Source organism: Haliotis rufescens, unplaced genomic scaffold (assembly GCF_023055435.1).
Source record: "Haliotis rufescens isolate VD_foot unplaced genomic scaffold, xgHalRufe1.0.p SCAF_15, whole genome shotgun sequence".
Lineage (NCBI taxonomy): Eukaryota > Metazoa > Mollusca > Gastropoda > Lepetellida > Haliotidae > Haliotis > Haliotis rufescens.
The window spans coordinates 20,074,615-20,093,587 of record NW_025963835.1 but is presented as its reverse complement, the minus strand read 5'-3'; the positions used below and the strand labels follow the sequence as shown (position 1 = coordinate 20,093,587).

The following is an 18,973-nucleotide window of genomic DNA, read 5'->3' as shown; positions in this document are numbered from 1 at the left end:
TCCATTTTAGCTATAATAACGGTAACGCTATTTTTCAGGTCATTTTCATTTGCAGAAGCCCTCGGTCTTTTTAACAGTTAATGGAAGACCTCGGGCTTCTGCAAATGATAATGCCCTGAAAAATAGCATTACATTTTAATATTGCCGGTGCGAACCTTTTTATTCTAACTCTTATTTCGATCAAATCAAGATTTCGTTTGAAAACTTACAAAATACTCAACATATACTGCCCAGTCCACACTCTCACCTTTTTCGTTTTTACAGTATTTCATCAATTCCGGAACAAGATGATCAAAATCGCCTGGAAAAAAAGAGATTTAATGTACAAGAGACAAACGGTGACTGGTTAAACATACATTGTCAAATGGAATCGAAGCCTGGCTGGTTGGTTTGTCTGTTGTTTAACCCTCTGGATGCCATTTGGACATATATGTCCCTACACAAAACGCAGTTGCTGTGCCAGAGGGACATATATGTCCTTCTGAAACATCATGTTAAAAGAATTGAAATAAAATATTTTTGGATTATCCCAAGCCCATAGCAATTGCATCATCGCAAAAAGGAGTAAATTTCCAACACATCTGTGTCATTTTCACAACTCTACTGTCAATAAATAACGCATATGGAGTTAGTCAAATTCCCCTTGTTTACACTTTCGTTCAAATGTGCCGCCATTGAAATATTTTTTCATTTCGAACAAATTGCACCGAATGATTGAAAATCCACATGCGAAGGAATGTTTGAAACCTTCATAAATATTTTGGTTAAAAGATTGAAAATGGTCAAATATCTACGCATCTATGTATTAATTAGCTAATGAAACCAACTAAATGCCCAGTTTATCGATGGTGAATGGAGTGGGTTTTTTTTTTTCACAGTATTTGTTCAAGGCCTCGTTCATCACATTCATATCAAAGCGTATTCAAAAACATTCATACAGTTATACATACCTACTGACATCTGTTAAAAACAGTCTGTGTGAAAATGTGCCACTTCTCATATTCATACGTATACTTAGAAATTCCATTCATGCTTCCTAAACCTCAAATTCTGCAAAAACACAGAAAAGGTACCGCAACTTTTTAGTCGAAACTTAAAACAAAATGGCGACCGAAGTTGAAGGTCACTTAGCGGTACTTTTCATGAGAGAAAAAAAGTCGAAAGCATGTCTCCCAGAAGAAACGAAAACGCACATGGTAAACTTTGACACACCCTCTTGGGTCTGTGTTGTTCATGTTTTGTGACTGATCATATGTAAGTCACGTTTTCGTATGTTTAATGAGGCGAGCCAATTTATTACAAGACGTTGAAAAGTAGGTTGGTAGCAACGGCATATAGGATCTTATGCAGTGTCGAATATATTTATAATTTATTGGTTATATAAGTATATAAATAAGAACTATATGATGTTGAAATATGAACGTGTAAATGTCAGTTAAAATTACTTGAATACCGGTCCCCGATGAATCTATATATTTATTTTTAGTTCGTATGTCTAAATACAAATAGCTAGCTCTTTGACAGTAGAATTCATTACTAAATTATGAATAATCTTTCGTTTAATTTCAGTATGTAAATTTTGTATTCATGCGGTTTGTTATTGTTAAATACCTTATTATTATTGCAAGACTAATTTTTTTTATTTCACGAATACAAATGAAGCTGTCATCGACAGTTGGTTTCAATCATCCACCATAACGGGGTTGGGAAGAGCGGCAAATTTCAGATTGTTCGTCTGGAACGAAATACCGTGACCCGCGACCTTTGACATGCCACGTCACAGAGGTTACAGGTGCCCGAGTAAAACAAAATAAAGTTCGATGTTGAAATCACCAACAGTGTTAAATATGACATCCAATGTAAATATTTATACATTATATGCTTTAATCTTTATCTTCGTGCTTTGTTTATCGAATCAGCGCGATGTACACAAATCAAATATAAAAAAACGTTCGCCTCCCGCCGAGAGCATGAATATTCATAGGGATAAAAATAGCCCCATGTGACAGACGACAACATTGCGATCGAAGCTGTCAACCAAGAAGGAATGTCTGCGGTGGGAATTGGCGACGACGATGATTTGGGGGAGTCGGACTTCGAGTCGGACATATCCGTCGATTCTCTAGATTCCGACTCCGAGTCCGACTCCCAGGAAGAGATAAGCGGTAAGTAACATTAATTCATTTTCAGTAAATTGAGTAGGTGTACTGTCAGTGTCAAAGCAATGGCGGGAATAAGAATTTGTTATTTTTTTAGCAATTTTCAAAATTGTAGGCTAGATCTACTTGTGATAGTTGTGATGTTTAAAATGTTAAAAATATCTACCATACCATGATAGTCATAGTAGAAACAGCAAACTACCTTGTTTAGTATTTCATGAAATTGATTTGAAAGAAAGTCTCTCATGGTAGTGAAGTTTTAACGTCTACATGTGGCCTACACATGCTTTTGGTAAAGCTCAGTAATATTAATGGAAAAATGTCTTTGTTAAAAATTAAATTTATCTTGAAGGACACACTAGTTCACACTTTGGACATGAAGCCATATTTTTAAATGAGTATAGTGAGTCATTCCTAAAAAATCTAAAATGTCTAGGCCTAACTTATTTTGAAATTTTAAAAATAAATGAATATGTTTCATAATTTTAAATGTTAAATGTTATAAATATATCTAAATGATGTAGATTAACATTTACTATAACTTACTAAGGGGAAAGGGGAGTGGCATTGCACCAAGTGACTGTTGTCCTTGCGCCAATGGGTTGGGGGGTCAGCGCACTGAACAAATGTTCCCTCACCGGGCAGGTAGCCCGGAGACGCGGAAGCTATGGCCAATTTTTTTTTAAAATTTAGCATCATTGTAAAGCTTTTGATTTTAGTTCTCACCATGGAAATGTTTGCATCATGATTACACAATTGTTTCCCTGTGACTACTCAAGGAAGCCCTTCAGTTTTCATTGATACATTCATGTGGAGCACATGTATCCTAATCTTATCTTTATGTTGTAGTAATGAAAAATAAGTCTTTCAACATGTTTAATCTGTACCCAACTAAAAAGGTCACAGGTTATACATATTAATTACAAGCAAAATATAAGCCTTGACGGAAATAAAGTTGCCACATGAATATTGATACTGTGTTGTAAAATATTCACTAGATCTACAGGGTCTGAAACATTTCCTTCAATAAACTAAATATATGTCTATAGGTATATATATATATATATATATATATATATATATATATATATAAATATATATATATATATATATATATATATGTGATATATTTATATCTTTATTTAAATTTAAGATTGATAACAAACATAAAATACATTGGAGAAATGACAAACTTCCATGAAGCAATTTGCAAAAAGTATGTATCCAAGGGAGATATTATAGGACATAAACAAATCACATTATCTCCCCTTGATCACCAAGAAAACATGAGTCAGCAGTTGCTTAGTTCCAATTATGATAAGAATCATCCATGAAAATTTGCAAATTCAGCGATAGAAACTAACATTTTAGTCCACTAGTCCATATATTATAATGATGAGTATAACAAAACCCTATAAAATTGGCAAATGTCTACTAGTCCTTATGATACCTTAACTATTAGACTGTTTTGCAAATATATAATCAGGACAATGACATGGAAATTAATACCAGCTCACTTATCTGTAGACAAATTTCCAAATCTTCCCATTGTTTTAACAGTACAATGGAATTTTACCCTGTCTTGTAAAGTATTTTAGTTCCAACCCTTCATTTTTCGGTGTTAAGCATCACATAAAAAAATACTAAAGAGGCAAACAAATAAACAAAGCTAACCATGTCCTCACTATTGTGATTGGATTAATTTATCTGCAACCTCTTAATTCTTATGCTTTAATTTTCAACCATGTCATTCTTCAAAATTATTTGAAAAGCTTTTAAATTTCATGATATTTGAATTTTGATAATACAGTTTTACTCTGTCCAGGATATGGTCTGTGAAGTGGAATGATTCATACATGCTTTTTCCATGCTCCTATGTTATTTGAATGCATGGACACACTATACATATCTATCTTTTAACAAGGAATCCTTTCCCTTAGCACTTTTATATGTGATTGAAAAGGACATTATTAATAAGAAGCATTATTTCAAATTTCAGATCACGAGGAAAATAACCAAGAAGAGGCAGGGGCCATACCAATGGTCCGTGGCCCCTGGCTGCCCGTGCTGGACACGGACAGCTTTGACCTCGGCAACAGCATTGACTTTGCCGAGGAGTGCGGCCCTGTCAACCAAGGCCGGTTCTTGATCTTGTGAATGGATCATTCGCAAACTCTCATGGGTATGTTAGCTTTTTACTTTCTCCATTCTGATATATCATATGAAAAGTATTTGAACACCATTCATTATGGCACTTATTTCATGTTGCACTGATGTGAGGTTCTAATGAATTAATCACGGTAAATGACAATATGAAAATTACATATACCAAAAATTATTATCCCTCTGGATGCCGAGTTTTTTTTCTGACGCACATTTTCCAAAGATCGGAAAAGTGAAGGTTGTGCGAGAATTGCGCTCACGCGGCACTGGATCTACCTCTGGCTATAAAATTACGCAGAGGTGGAGAATATTAAATTTCCTATTTGATGGTGTAAAGTTAACTGCAAATAATGAACCGGTTTAAAAAAAATACACTTCTAAGTGTTGCCCGAGATTTTTTTCTGCCTTGAAAAACAGTAAATTTCTCCGCTTTTTATCGTACACCGATAAAAGTACTGTGCGACGATTTTTTTTATTTACATGCTTTACGGAATCTGTGAGCGAACAAAATACTGCTTGATATCTGAACGACATAACTATATACCAAATGGAGTTATATGCGTATGTATAACGACAAACATGAAATGCCAAAAATAGCTTCCCGTAAATGACAAAAACTGATTTTTCTCTATGACGTCCAAAGGCGACAGAGAGGTTACACACGTACAAAGAAAAAGGGGCATAACTCCGCTATGTTCAGCACTAATTTTATTGTAACTCAGGTCAATTGGTGAGAATTAGCTGTGGGTAAGGACAATATATTTTCGTGGTGTTTTGTTCACGAGGAACCAAACTATTCCAACACAAATATCGATAAAGAAACTGTATACGTTTAGTTGTAAAAAAAAACCCATAAGAAATGATGAAATCGTGCTTCATAAAAAAGAGGTAATAGAGAAATGGAGGGCCCTATCTAACCTATAACTTAGTCCTTAGATTCAAACATTCTCTTGGATGTGTAAGTGTAATTTGACTAATGTTGCACCATTATTAATGGAGCACTAGCCTTATCATCAAATGTAATGAAATATCCAAAAAAATAACACCGTTCTATTTGACGTCATGGCTGGTTTTATGGCTTTCATAACGTCGGAGAAAGACGACACTGGTATTTTGATTATTATATATCTCCCCTAATTTTCGTTCATGATATGGAAAATCTCGATGTGTAAAACGGAATATGACGCTTTTTCGACACAACATAAAATGACTGCTTTCACCAATTAAATAATGTCTTGAATATGTAAACAATTAGCTAGTTTATCGTGTGCCTTAATTGGACAAGACACGCACCTGTTTGGCATCAATTTACGCAATGAAATACCAATAAGAATATTTCAAAACAACCAAATTATATTCAATATTGGACAGATATTGTTATTATTTCTCTTCATCTCGTCTCAGAATTACACACTAAAAGATGCGAAGAAAGCTCTATTGGTATAAAATTGTCAGGACAATCGTATACGGTTGAACCAACAGCTAGCTAGGGTACTTGGCATGGGTTATATTTTTATACAATTTACAATTCCTAGAGAAATAAAGTGAACAGTTTAATATCCTGAGATCACAACATTAAAAAAAGAATGAACCCATTGATTATATAATGCAAAACGAGAGGAATAATTCGTAAATTGTTTGTGGCTAACACGCACCTGGCGAATCGTTAGATATCACGGCTCTGTGTATCAAACGACAAAAAACAAAAAACAAAACCAATTCCAAGACCAAGACAATTCTTTCAGAAATGTGTGCATATCTTTTTACGAAAAATATTATCCATTTTGTTAAAGTAATATAGATCTATTCAGTTTTAGTTATAAAATAAAACAGCTATTCAAAGACATTGGTTATATGAACTTATAATATTGACTATTACACATCCCAAGAAATACGTACATGCTGCAGTTACCTTTACGCTTCATCTTGTAACATTTGTCCAAAGGAAAGAAATATCGCATTCGACACTAAAAACCTATCAATTGTTATGTAAATAATGTTCAAACAAACAGGAGATTATCAAAGGTTCGTTCATTCATGTTGTGGCTTATATTTGCGTATGATATCATTTTGAACATTGACAAATATCCAAAGGGAAATTAATTCTGTGAAAAAATGTATAAAACATATGCAAAATCTACATCATAACTGAAACTGTAAACAGCATGATACAATGATCGTGTGCACTCTCATTCAAGGACCTTCACCTCAAAGGAATTACCAAATATGTACAACAATGTTGACGTATGACATCACTACCTGTGACCCACTTTTACAAAATGGGTGTTCACTGTCAACAGTACGCGGGATTTTACGAGGGGACTTTCGTTGATTAAGGGATCGCATATACATAAATATGACATGTAAGTAATCAGAAACATTCTGACAATCTATGTACTGTTATTTGTTGTTATAATTTTCATTGAAAAAAACCGAAATAGGCAGAAATTCCGATAAATACCGTTGTCGTTGTGCGTGATTTTGCGTCAGTCATGGCGTCACACAGGACGGTAACTTTGACAATTTCTGTTGAAAATATCAAATCATTGCAGTGTATCTATTTTAAATTCCCTAATGTTTCCTACTACTCTCTTCCCGTGCATATTCTGAAAATGTTGAGCCAATATCTTGAAAGAATAGACGAATGGATAGCTCAAAATAGGAGAAAATGCTACACTGTGTAAAGTCTGTTTTTTGCTTTGTTTACATTTCAAACAAGTGCAGTTTTTCGAGCACAGCGTTCGTTTTCACACCTAACATATTTTGCTTGATTTCATCCAGCCACTTTGTATTGGTGACAAAGACCATTGGTCATTTGATTCTAAAATGTATGAGGAATTCAAGGATGTGTGTATCGCAGCTAAGTTTGAAATATACGCGATGTTACAGGCGCCTCATAACCGGTGTACCTGAAACGTGATTTTGTAAACACTATCCAATATGGCGGAAAGTTCACTTCGGCGTTCGTGTTTGCGTATTTTCCAAAACATTCGAAACGATTCTCGGGTTATCGGAGACGTTTTGGAATGATCATTGGTGATTTCATAAAAGACAGATACCCGTGATCACTAATATGCTATTTTGGAAATTCATTTCTCCGAGTAAATATCCTAAATTTAGATTTCAAAACATGCTGCCAATAACGCCGTGAGAGGTGATTTAGTAATATGTAAAAAATGGCGACATTTACGATGTACCTAATTTTCAGAGGTCATTGTCAGTAATTTTGCTTGGCCTAAAATGCCAGTGGATGATATCACAGAACAGGTAATTTCCCACCTTATTCAAAACTGTGAAGTGTATTTGTGTGAGTGATGTATTTTGAATTTTATTCGACTTCAAAGTGAGGGTTGTAGAGGAAGGACATATATGTCCCTCTGGCATCCAGGGGGATATGACGGCGGTCTGTAAATAATCGAGTCTGGACCAATCAATCCAGTGATTAATATCATGAGCATCGATCAACGCAATTGGGATACGATGGCATGCATCAACCAATTCAGCGAGCCTGACCACACTATCCCGTTAGTCGCCTCGGCGAAACCGCATTATCAGTGGTTCATATTGGGAAAGGGAGGTCACTCTAAATTCAAACGGGAGCTATCTCCGTTGTTTTCGTATTTGCAAGAAATGGCGTCACCCACGTTGTACGTTGTTAGTCCAGCTATTAAATGCCCAGCTTATCCCTAAGGTAAAACGTATTCTTAATTAAATGTTTGAATGCATTATATATTTATGTTTCCATCTGTACATCTTCTAAGATTGGTTTAGTGCTGATAACCATTTTCTAAAATGTGGGCCGACATTTTTCCCGTCATCTATGGTGATCGAAACAAGTGGGCCCACATTTGTATTTCGCCTAGCTTCGTTAGGTTGTTTCGTTAGTTCTGATAATCAATTCCTAAATGTGTGAAGACGTTCTTCCGTCATATTGATTGCAACAGGAGGGACCACATTTATTCATCGTGAAATTCTACTTAAATATTGATAATCATTTTCTCAAATGTGAGCCCACATTGTTCCCGTCATATATGATGATCGAAACAAGTGGGCCCACATTTGTATATTGCCTAGTATGTAGACGTTCTTCCGTCAAAGTGACTGCAACGGGAGGGACCACATTAAAAAATCGCCAAGCTTCATTAGCTTGGCTTACTTATAACCATTTTCTAAAATTAGGGCCCACATTGTTCCCGTCTTATAGTGATACCCCGGATCTTCACGGGTCCATAATCTAACTTGTCAGGGAAGCTACATGCCTATTGACAGTCTATCAAAATTACAGTTCAGCATACATGTACTGTAGCAGATTGCTCACTAAAATGTAAAGGTGCTTTAGCCTTGGACACATGTGTGATGTCTTTGCAACATCGACATGGACGAATGATATTCCGGAATTTTGAAGTCCATGACTCCCTCACATTATTTTTCACACACATATGTATTTTGTGTATGTATCATTGTGATATTCCAAACGGAATCAAGGCCTGGTTTCAGAATAAGAGCAGGGGGCACGGGTGGCCAAGTCGTCTAAGGCGCCGCGATTCGCTGACCAGAGTTGCTTCCCTTGGGCACGCCAGAAACATATGATTGAGGGTTCGAATTCCGTTTCGCCCCGATTATGTTTAAACGTCTGAGACCTGCATCACTTCGGGCTTTCCTCCCACATTAAGCTGACACGCCGCGATTTAACTGGAATAATGTTAAAAGCGGCGTTAAACCCAACTCACTTAATCACAAAGAATAAGAGCATTAACGTGATTTAAATATCAATAAATAGTTGAAACCAAAATATCATAGAACTTTTAACCAATATATCACAAAGATTCACTTTAATAAGCTCTATTCCTGAAAATGGGCTACAATTCTAAGATATGTACTCATTAATCCCTATGTGGAACCATACCACAAAGACCTCCCGAAATGTGTTTATCAATAGTTGTACGATGTATGCCAATTTGAGGATTCCAGGGTAGAATTCAACGTGAGTACCCCTTGAAAATCGAAAAGACCACCAAGAGCGAATCGGATGTCTACAATGTCGCGTGATCCACTGCATTTGTGTCTGATCCCGTAAGGTGTCATGCTGTCACCCAGTGGTCGGCCTGACAAAGATCCCATTGTCTGTGTACATGAATGCGCGATACATAGCTGAGATACCACGGTACGAAACATTCCTTGGCCCCGTTCCACAAATAGTAGGGCGGTTAAGACGAAAATTGTGCACTTTGGGTTAAAAGCACCAAACTTGGCACACTTATACATTGAATCATTCCGAACATTTTTGGGTGCTGCATATTAGATTTGAATTATATACAACCTTGTTTCCATTAATTTTGGACGAAGTACTAACAATGACAAAATAGTTGCGATAAATTGAATATAAAAGACATGATAAGATATTGTAACCATTTTTGCGTCCATCTTGGATTTTCTACCACCAGGTGGCGCTGCTGAGGTGGATCCATATCCAGAAATGTTCGGAATGATTAAGTGTATAAGTGTGCCAAGTTTGATGCTTTTAACCCAAAGTGTACAATTTTGACAAAAATTCCAGCCTTAACCGCCCCATTAAAAGCGATCGGGGAGCAAAGGTGATCGTATCTACCATACTTTAACACAAACTTACGACCGTCGTAGCGCTATGGTCGCTATTTGGAACGGGGTCCTGCACTCAGTTCTATTGGCAATCTAGGAGCATTTTGCTTCTCAATCAGTTTATTACCCAATAGAGCCACCAATGAGCATACAATAATGCGATAGATATAATTAATCAACATGATAGGAACAATAATATGGTTGCAAGGTTTCATAAAGTGGCAATTTGTAAATGTACAATGAAGCGTAATTTATTGTTTTTACACTTGTAGACAAGTTTGGCAACATTATATATTCGAGTGGTCTGTACAATAACACTGAGTGACTGACTGACTGATTGACTGAGTGTGGTGGTTTTACGCCGCTTTTAGCAATATTCCAGCAATATCAAGGCGGGGGACACCAGAAATGGGCTTCACACATTGTACCCATCACACATTGTACCCATATCGGGAATCGAACCCGGGTCTTCGGCGTGACGAGCGAACGCTTTAACCACTAGGCTACCCGACCGCCCCTGTACAATAACAATATATATATATACTAGTACTAGTAATTATATACAACTTCTAATATCTTTTTCAAAAGCGGAAGGGCAGTTTTGGTTTGTGAGGAAATACAACTACGTTCGTTTTGGAGACATTAACTTTTATTTTTTTGCAGAGTCCAGTATTTGGAACAGTCCCGGAAGAGATTTGTGTTTTTCGTGTGCGGTATTGAAGGTAATATTGAAATATGTATAATACATACGTGTGTCTTCGTCAAAGCATCGCCGAATTTTGAATGCATAGTCCTCTCCGGCAGGTACATCAATATAATTCAAGGTCTTCAGAATGCCTGGAAAGTCGCACTGGCTTAACATTACAGGGATTATCTGATTTTCCTTATTCTCAACAGACATGCCAAACGCAAAATTCCGTTCATATTCGCACCATCGGCTTTCCATGGAAGCAGGAGACAGAATGAAGACAACCTTCACAGAAGACACGATTCCACTCTGTATCAAGGCTCCAACATCGTGGCCGGGGGTAAAGTCTCGTTTTGGCCAAAGGCATTTCAAGCCAAAGTCTCGCTCCATGGTGTTGACCAGTTGCTCTGCCCACTCCGCTTCTTCCGGAGGATCATTACTATGGGAAATGAAAAGATGGTGTGTTTTTCCATTTGGAAGTGGGGGAATGTCCAGATTCAGGGTGTTCCTTTGGAACGCTTCTTCCTCCCTAGCAGCTCTCTCAGCCTCCATGCGGCGTTGTGCCAGCTCAAAGTCATATTCCTCATCTTCTTCCAACTGGATAAGGGTATCGCCATCACTCCAGGTAGCCATTGTTTATTTCTCCAATATCTGAAAGAGTCAATGTATATTTTTCAAATAAAACGTGTTTAGAGGACACTTGCACTGCGTATGAAAACAAAGCTATTCGCTCTGTAGCTCACCTTTGTTGTTTTCTCTGGAATATTATATTAGGTCAGACAGGGCAAATATGGATAAGCAAAAGAAATAAGCAGTAGAAGAATCTACTAAACAGACACCCTCACAGCACGTTCATTGAATTATACAATGGTGTATGTTTAACGTCTTCCTGACTACCATGGCACTATTAGCAGCTGCAGCAGTACAGAAAGGTCAAAAGATGAAGCTATGGCAAATTTCACAAAACAAGTCAAATTATTGTATGTGAAATAAGATAATGACATATGCAGAAATGACTGAGCACCTGAGTGAAAATTGCATTTTTCAATATGTCAGTCACAATCAAAGTAACAAAACATACGGAAAAATAAACTTAATTTAAAAAATGTTTAACATACGTCTATGAGATGAACATATTTGAAAATATACCTTTGCAGGTCAACCTCTAGCAACTTAACACAAGAATATACGTGACTCATGTGGTATAGCCGCAATCTGAAATAGAACAACCGGCTCTTGAGGAGAGGTGAAATGGGGTTTAACGTCGCGTCCAAGATTATTGCATTTATATAGCGACGTGCATGCACGTGTGTGTATATGTGTGTGTGTGTGTGTGTGTGGGTGGGTGGGTGCTTGTACTAGTCCGGACTGATACCGATTTATAGTGCTAGCTCACTGAGATACCATGCCGCAGTTTAACATGAATACCCCACTCAGACACAGTATACTAACTCCGTGCCGACCAGTCCTTGTTTTAGCCCCTAATGCCGAGCGCCAGACAGGGTAACAACAAGTACCATCGTTTAACGTCTTTTAGCATGACGCTGCCGGGGATCTAGACTAGACGACGGAGGCGGTCCAACCAGCTCTTGAAATTAACGGCATTCTATAAGATCATATCAGAGCGACTTCAAGCAATCGGTACCGTGTAACATACTAACGGAAACAGGTAACCGTGCTTCATAAAGTTTAAGAAACAAATTTATTCTGAAATTAAATAATGCATCTTTCAGTTCATATTCATGATATCTTCTCGACTTTAAAGTCATGATTCACAATTTGCATGTTAATGCAAGGCGCACCATTTCGATTTTGCATGACACAGACACAGGCGTTTTTTTTTTAATGTGAACAGCACACAATGATTGTTTAGCTATCAGGTGCTCATTTTGTTTTACCGTAATTGACGCTTACGCGCAGTCCTACAGGAATGGCGCAAAACGAAGTTGCCGGACATTTTATTGTTCATCGAAACACAATATCATCTCTTTCGTGATGTCATCTACAGCAGAGCGGCACTCACGAGTTGTCACGGAATGTCCGTTCACGCGTGACGTCCGTCAGCAAATGAGAGAGAGAGAAAGAGAGAGAGAGGGAGATGGAGATGATGATGATGATGATGATGACGATGATGTATATGAGGTGATGTAGCATCGTAATGCCCCGAGGGATCGGTTCCCGACGAATTTATCTCACCGACATTCATTCATACATATTCAGAATAGATCTCCGAAGTTTCACCGAGTAAACCGCTTTTATAAAGTCATTTTGACAGCTAGCAGAGGACGCAAACTTCCCTTCCCCCAATGCAATCGGATAAACATCGGTTCCTTTCATTCAACGATTCTTATGCGAGTTAAGCAAGTTACCTATGGTGTGTTCCGACAGATTTCTAAGCGGATTAAGGCATGCCAGTTGTGAATGGATCTGAGCTACATGAGCGGGCGGCTTGGAACAAAAGAAATTGCCCACATCTTAACCAATCAGAGGCTAGTATTTAAATGTAAGGTGAGATAAAGATGTATAAACGCATCGCGCACCTCCTGTGGTTGAATTATATTTTTTAACATTAAACATAATGGTTTTGATCCGAAGGTTAAACATTTCAGTGTCCTGAGAAAGGGATGGGGCATATTGGGTTTCAATCGATTTGTTTTCTTGTAGACCCGTACTGCAAACACGTGCTATGAAAATGTTTACAAGACACTGGATATTAACAAACCGCGATGTCGCGCATAGGTAGGAGGGCAAAATATAACACTTCCGCTGGGATCAAAACTATATCACGATAAAGTTGTTGGTGCTTTCTGTGTTGAAAAGACATGAGGATAGGTTCGGTCGGTCACATTCTTACCCCTTTAGCTGTTAGAATAAAGCCCACCATGCCAAGTAACGACGCAATAGAGCCACTGTATAGATTGAAGACTGTTCCGAGAAACCGGTTTATGTTCCACGAAAGGTTTATTAATAGATCTGGGAAATCCATGCATTTCTCTATCGCCAATTACGCAATTACGCAACCCCAACATGTGGCTAACAATCAAATATGAATCGATGAGGGCTGTCGCGTTTCTACAGCCACTGTCGGGGACAACTATGAGGTAGTCTACGCCAGTCTACGAAGCCTCTCTATTCCCCTCGGTACACATTTACTGTGACTGGGACAGGGTTTGTGTCTCGTCACACCACGGCCTGGGGTGCTGTCTGCTGCAGGACGTGGGGCCGCGTGTCACAGTCATTGTGCAATCGAAGGGGTATTACTGCATGCTTAAGAAATACAAAACACAGTTCACGTACCTTGTTACTGTGTGGCGTTAAGCTGGGTAAGGGACGGATACTGACGCGACCAACGGCGACACTGCATTCTGACTCAGCTTCCGGACAACAATGTCAAGGACGGGTTTTTCCTTCTTTCTCATTCGTTTTCATTTCACACACTGGATTCAAAGGGTGTCCGTGTTCTCAAATGCTGATCCAACATAAGGTAGGTGTTGCATGGACTAATGTTCGTCAGCTGTAGATATATTTTAGCTTAAACGCTAAAGCCAGGTTAATTGTGAAACCAGGCATATGGACATTAGTTTGTAGTGGACTGTTGATAAACGAACAGTTTGCATGCAGTAAGCTGTGGCGTTCGACCCGTGGCCATTACCATAGTACATTGAACTATGAACATACCAAAGACAGGTTTGCTTTAGAGACATTGTATGTTAATGTATTTGATTTATTTGAAATAAATGACACTTACACTCACTGGTTACCCAGGTTTTTTTTTTCAAGAAACAGAAATAATATTTTTCACAAAAATCCATTGTCACATGATACGTGTTCCTAAGTCCCAAACATCATGAGGAGGAGGTCACAATGTGTAGCCTGGCTGATATATATATATAGACAAAGCAATATGTTATACGTGTTTACTTTGATTAAATTTAAGAGCCATCTGCTACAAAATAACATGTAGCAATCAATCATTATATTCTACTTCTATCCAACCCGTGAAGATTCCGGGGTAGAATAGGTCTTCAGCCACCCATGCTTGCCGTAAAAGGTGACTATGCTTGTCGTAAGAGACGAGTAACGGGATCAGGTGGTCAGGCTCGCTGATTTGGTTGATGCATATTAACCACTGGATTGTCGGGTCCAGACTCGATTATTTAAAGATCGCCGTCATATAGATGGAACATTGCGGCGTTAAACAACCAACCAACCAACCAAATCTACTTCCATCTATTCATTTTTATAATATGAGATAATGAAATAAAGGAAAATAAGTGATTGCATACACGATTTGCAATCGTAATGAGTTCAACAAGTTTAACAGATATGTAACATGTGATTTTAAATGATACAACTGTCATACGAAGAGACACAGGGTGTATGCTTGATTTTTCAAATTCAAAATCAATTTTTTTCAGACAGCAGCACCTGGATGCAGCCTTGCCACTCCATTGAACCATTTGTAAAGATGATGTTTATTTTGAAATTGTGTATCCTGTTGTACGGTTGCGTTGTAGTGGGTGCATACTATTGTCCCCCAAACGCTCCTCTGGTCATTGGAACCGGTCCTTTGGAAGGGTGTATTAGTACACAGGATTGTCTACGTAGATCGTTTGTGGTGTATGGAAAGACATGCGTGCATTCCTGTCCCCCCGGGACGCTTTACGAACAGGACACTTCCACATGCTACAACACGTGTCCGGCACATACGATCATGGTAGGATCGCGTTGCTTGAATGGGACATACTGTGTGTCCCATAACAACCAGGTCCTGTGAAATGGCACCTGTGTGCCGTCCTGTCCTTCCTCCATGCCTTTCAAGACAAATGGGACTTGTTGTAAGGCATGCCCAGTTGAAACTGTTATGAACGGGTCCGATTGTGTGTCTCCGTCAGACTGTATAGAGAGGGGATATTTCATAGACAACACGACATGTGTTAAAGTTTGTCCTCCTGACAAGCAGTCTATTCTACAAGGTGTCTGTCATTCTTCATGTCCACCTGACAAATCTGTCACGGTAAATGGAAACCAGTGTCTATCAAAACAAGAGTGTACTCGCAGGCTGGGTCAATTTATATACAACAATACTTGTGTTCCTGTTTGTCCAGCTGCTGCTATGTTCAGTGACCAGGGATCATGCACAGCACTGTGCCCAACTGGGAAATGTGTTCTTGGAACTGAATGCATTTATGCCTTTGATCGCCAAAATATGGTTAGTTTCCGAAATGAATGTATTGCCACTTGCCCTGCTGAAGCTCTGTATGCAGTAGATAGTATCTGCTACTCTACATGTCCTCCTAACACTGTGTTGAATAATAAAACATGCATAGGTTTGCAACAATGCATGGATGCATATGGCCTTTATAAAGTAATCTTCAACAATACCTGTGTTGATGCCTGTCCACAAGCTGCACCTTTAAACCATTACGGAATGTGTGTAACAATTTGTCCAGATGAAACTGTAATCGCTGACATGCAGTGTGTTGACGCCTCTATGTGTTTAGACAACAGTAGGTTTATTTTCAACAGAACATGTGTATCTGATTGTCCTAATGCAGTGCCCTACATAGCCAATGGCCTCTGCCAGCCTGCCTGTCCAGAAGACTTTGTTGTAACTGCCCCAGAGAAATTCCAGTGCATTGGCGAATCAGAATGTATAAAGATGAAGAAAATGGTGTCTGACGGAACGTGTGCAACAGCATGTCCAAAAGAATCCTCATACATCAGGTCAGGCCACTGCTACCAAACGTGCCCACAGAAAACTGTTGGTTTGCCTGATATGAACTGTGTAAGTTATCAAGAGTGCAAGGGGCAAGGGATGTTTGTTCATGAATCCAAATGTCTTCATGAATGTCCAGTAACATTTCGGTATAAATTACACAACACATGCATCTTGGAATGTCCTTCAAACACAAGCGTATTCCCAGACAACAAATGTGTTTCTATATCCGACTGCTCAACGATAACAGACGCGGTCAAATACAATGGATCATGTTTGCCACATTGTCCTCCTTATGTCCCATATAAACATTCCGGAAACTGTCTGTCGCAGTGTCCGTCAGGGTTCTTCGCTAAAGGTTTTGACTGCCTTAAGAATTACCATTGCAAAAATGTCTTATACAACGGATCATGCTTTTCATCTTGCCCCCAAGAGGCACCAAACAGAAAGGACAGCAACTGTTACGCTATTTGTCCATCAGACACCTACATTTATCAAGAAAAATGCATAGGTCAATATGATTGTCAGGAGAAGAAGTTCTACATCGCCGGTGGTAGTTGCGTGTCAACATGCCCAGCTGGTAGTGCAGGTTTCACAGATTACGTATGTCACCCCTTGATATATGTGTATGACGCAATTAAGGTTACGCCATTTCTGATGTTGATGGTGCTGATGTGTCTGTTCTTCATGGTTTATAATCCTAAGAAATCAAGGGAAATGAATGCACCACAAAAGCCTCAAAGAGAACATGTAAGTACAAATAGCGTTTTCAAGTTCCACTCAGATAGATTGACGTGTATATTGTATTTAAAGTAAATGTGCTGTTTGTATAAGATATGCGATGTTGACTCTATATACGAACCAAGAGACCTAGAACTGACTAAATATAATATCCAGGTGCAAAGAAAAAGATCCAAGTGATACCTCTAACATCCAACCTCCGTTAGTCAGCTCTTATTAACAGGGGATTGTGGAGATTCCTCTGACAGATGTACATTTGTGCAACTCATTATAGTTTTCACAAGATGTATATATTGTCTTGCTGCTTGCGGGGCGGTCGGGTAGCCTAGTGGTTAAAGCGTTCGCTCGTCACGCCGAAGACCCGGGTTCGAATCCCGACATGGGTACAATGTGTGAAGCCCATTTCTGGTGTCCCCCGCCGTGATATTGCTGGAATATTGCTAAAAGCGGCGCAAAACCATACTCACTCACTCACTCTTGATGCTTGCAGTCGTGCATAATGAACATGTGTCTTATATGATATATGTGTTATGCATCATGATCATATATGTGTCAAACTTTGGTTTCATATGTGTGTACACACCACACATGTACGTTCATTGTACATTGGCCGTCACTCAATGTTGGTTCAGGGCTCCCTGGGGTATCGAATCCCGACATGGGTACAATGTGTGAAGCCCATTTCTGGTGTCCCCCGTCGTGATATTGCTGGAATATTGCTAAAGGCGGCGTAAAACCATACTCACTCACTCCCTGGGGTAACCGTGTGGTGTCCTTCGCCGTGCTATTGCTGGAATACTGCTGAAGGGGCGTAAAACATACTCACTCAATCAGTCACTGTGAAGCTTCATATGAACTCATACAAAGTGAAACCCAATTGTGAAATATGCGTCATGCATGTTATGTACAGGGGTGTTCCATAAGTTTTGCAACTTCAATATAAGACCAAGTCGCAGAATATCTTCTGCACTTTTATTTTTTAATATAATCTCCATTCACCTCAATACACTTATTCCATTTGTCCTTCAAGCTTTCAGTACCACTTTTGTAGAAATCCGCAGATTGGTTTTCTAACTACGTCTCTGTGGCAGCCTTTATGTCCTCGTCATCCTGGAATTGTCTTCCACGTGGGGCAGATTTCATTTGCCGGAACAGGAAATAGTCACTGGGGGGCTAAGTCTGGGTTCGAACAGTTAAATCACACACCCTACAGCCCAGACTATAAAAGTGCAAAAGATATTCTACGACTTGGGCTCATATTGAAGTTGCAAAACTTATTGAACGACCCTCGTATATGTTGTACATCTGATATATTATTGTAAAATTTTGAAGTTGTGTCAATCTACATTTATCATTGCAGCTTACTTGTGGAGAGTGTGACATGCTGGAGTACGTGACATTTGACAATATCACTAGACAACAGCAGGACAACGCTGAACTTCCGGAGGAAGAAAACATGGACGTTAGTTCAGATGAAGAGCTGCTCCCAATGCAAGAACAGCGAAATGCTGCTATTCAGAATGCAACAGCCTTGAGTCACAATGGAGACATTCTTGGCTTTGCGAACTGTTTCAATAACGTGATAATCCATCCAGGAAGAGACCACGACGATGTGCTGCTGTTACAAGTTACATCAGAAGACGCGCCTTTGATCCAGCACAATGATGATGCTTTCTTATTTGGTGATGGATTAAATTGAATTGATGAGAATGTTAAAAGTCTAACTAACCAGACGGGACATTTGATTGGCAGCTATCTGAAAATAGCCACTTTCATTCACCTTTTCGACCAATGATGGCGTGTGTCGTTATTACTGTCATAGCGACTTATTTACGACACCCATTGTCTGAAGAACATTTAATTGCAAAGGCTCATTACCCGGGAGCCATGACATCTATATGCCTT

At 38.8% G+C, this 18,973-nt stretch overlaps 2 protein-coding genes across 3 annotated transcripts in view; one reads left to right on the top strand and one right to left on the bottom strand.

Annotated features, from left to right (window-relative positions):
* Window positions 1-13,987, bottom strand: part of LOC124135160 — a 25,455-nt gene extending 11,468 nt beyond the window's left edge. Inside the window, exons 1-3 of one of the 2 annotated variants that reach the window (XM_048396274.1) lie at window positions 13,906-13,987; window positions 10,671-11,259; window positions 248-301 (exon numbers count right to left, since the gene is read on the bottom strand). In XM_048396274.1, the coding sequence (XP_048252231.1) occupies window positions 248-301; window positions 10,671-11,241 (625 nt within the window). In that variant the 5' untranslated portion in view covers window positions 11,242-11,259; window positions 13,906-13,987. Of the gene's footprint in view, window positions 1-247; window positions 302-10,670; window positions 11,260-13,462; window positions 13,545-13,905 lie in introns of those variants that run through there. The other variant, XM_048396273.1, reaches the window with a different exon arrangement.
* Window positions 13,611-18,973, top strand: LOC124135159 (proprotein convertase subtilisin/kexin type 5-like). Its single transcript, XM_046500379.2, has 3 exons — window positions 13,611-14,092; window positions 15,027-17,077; window positions 18,429-18,973. Exons 2-3 carry the CDS (start codon window positions 15,419-15,421, stop codon window positions 18,765-18,767), a joined length of 1,998 nt encoding a protein of 665 aa, XP_046356335.1. The 5' UTR covers window positions 13,611-14,092; window positions 15,027-15,418; the 3' UTR covers window positions 18,768-18,973.

Bases quoted from the DNA above. Each gene is read 5' to 3' on its own strand.
- LOC124135159 (XM_046500379.2), top strand. From the start codon at position 15,419: ATGCCTTTCAAGACAAATGGGACTTGTTGTAAGGCATGCCCAGTTGAA. The intron at 17,078-18,428 runs GTAAGTACAAAT...TTATCATTGCAG, and splicing joins AAAAGCCTCAAAGAGAACAT to CTTACTTGTGGAGAGTGTGA.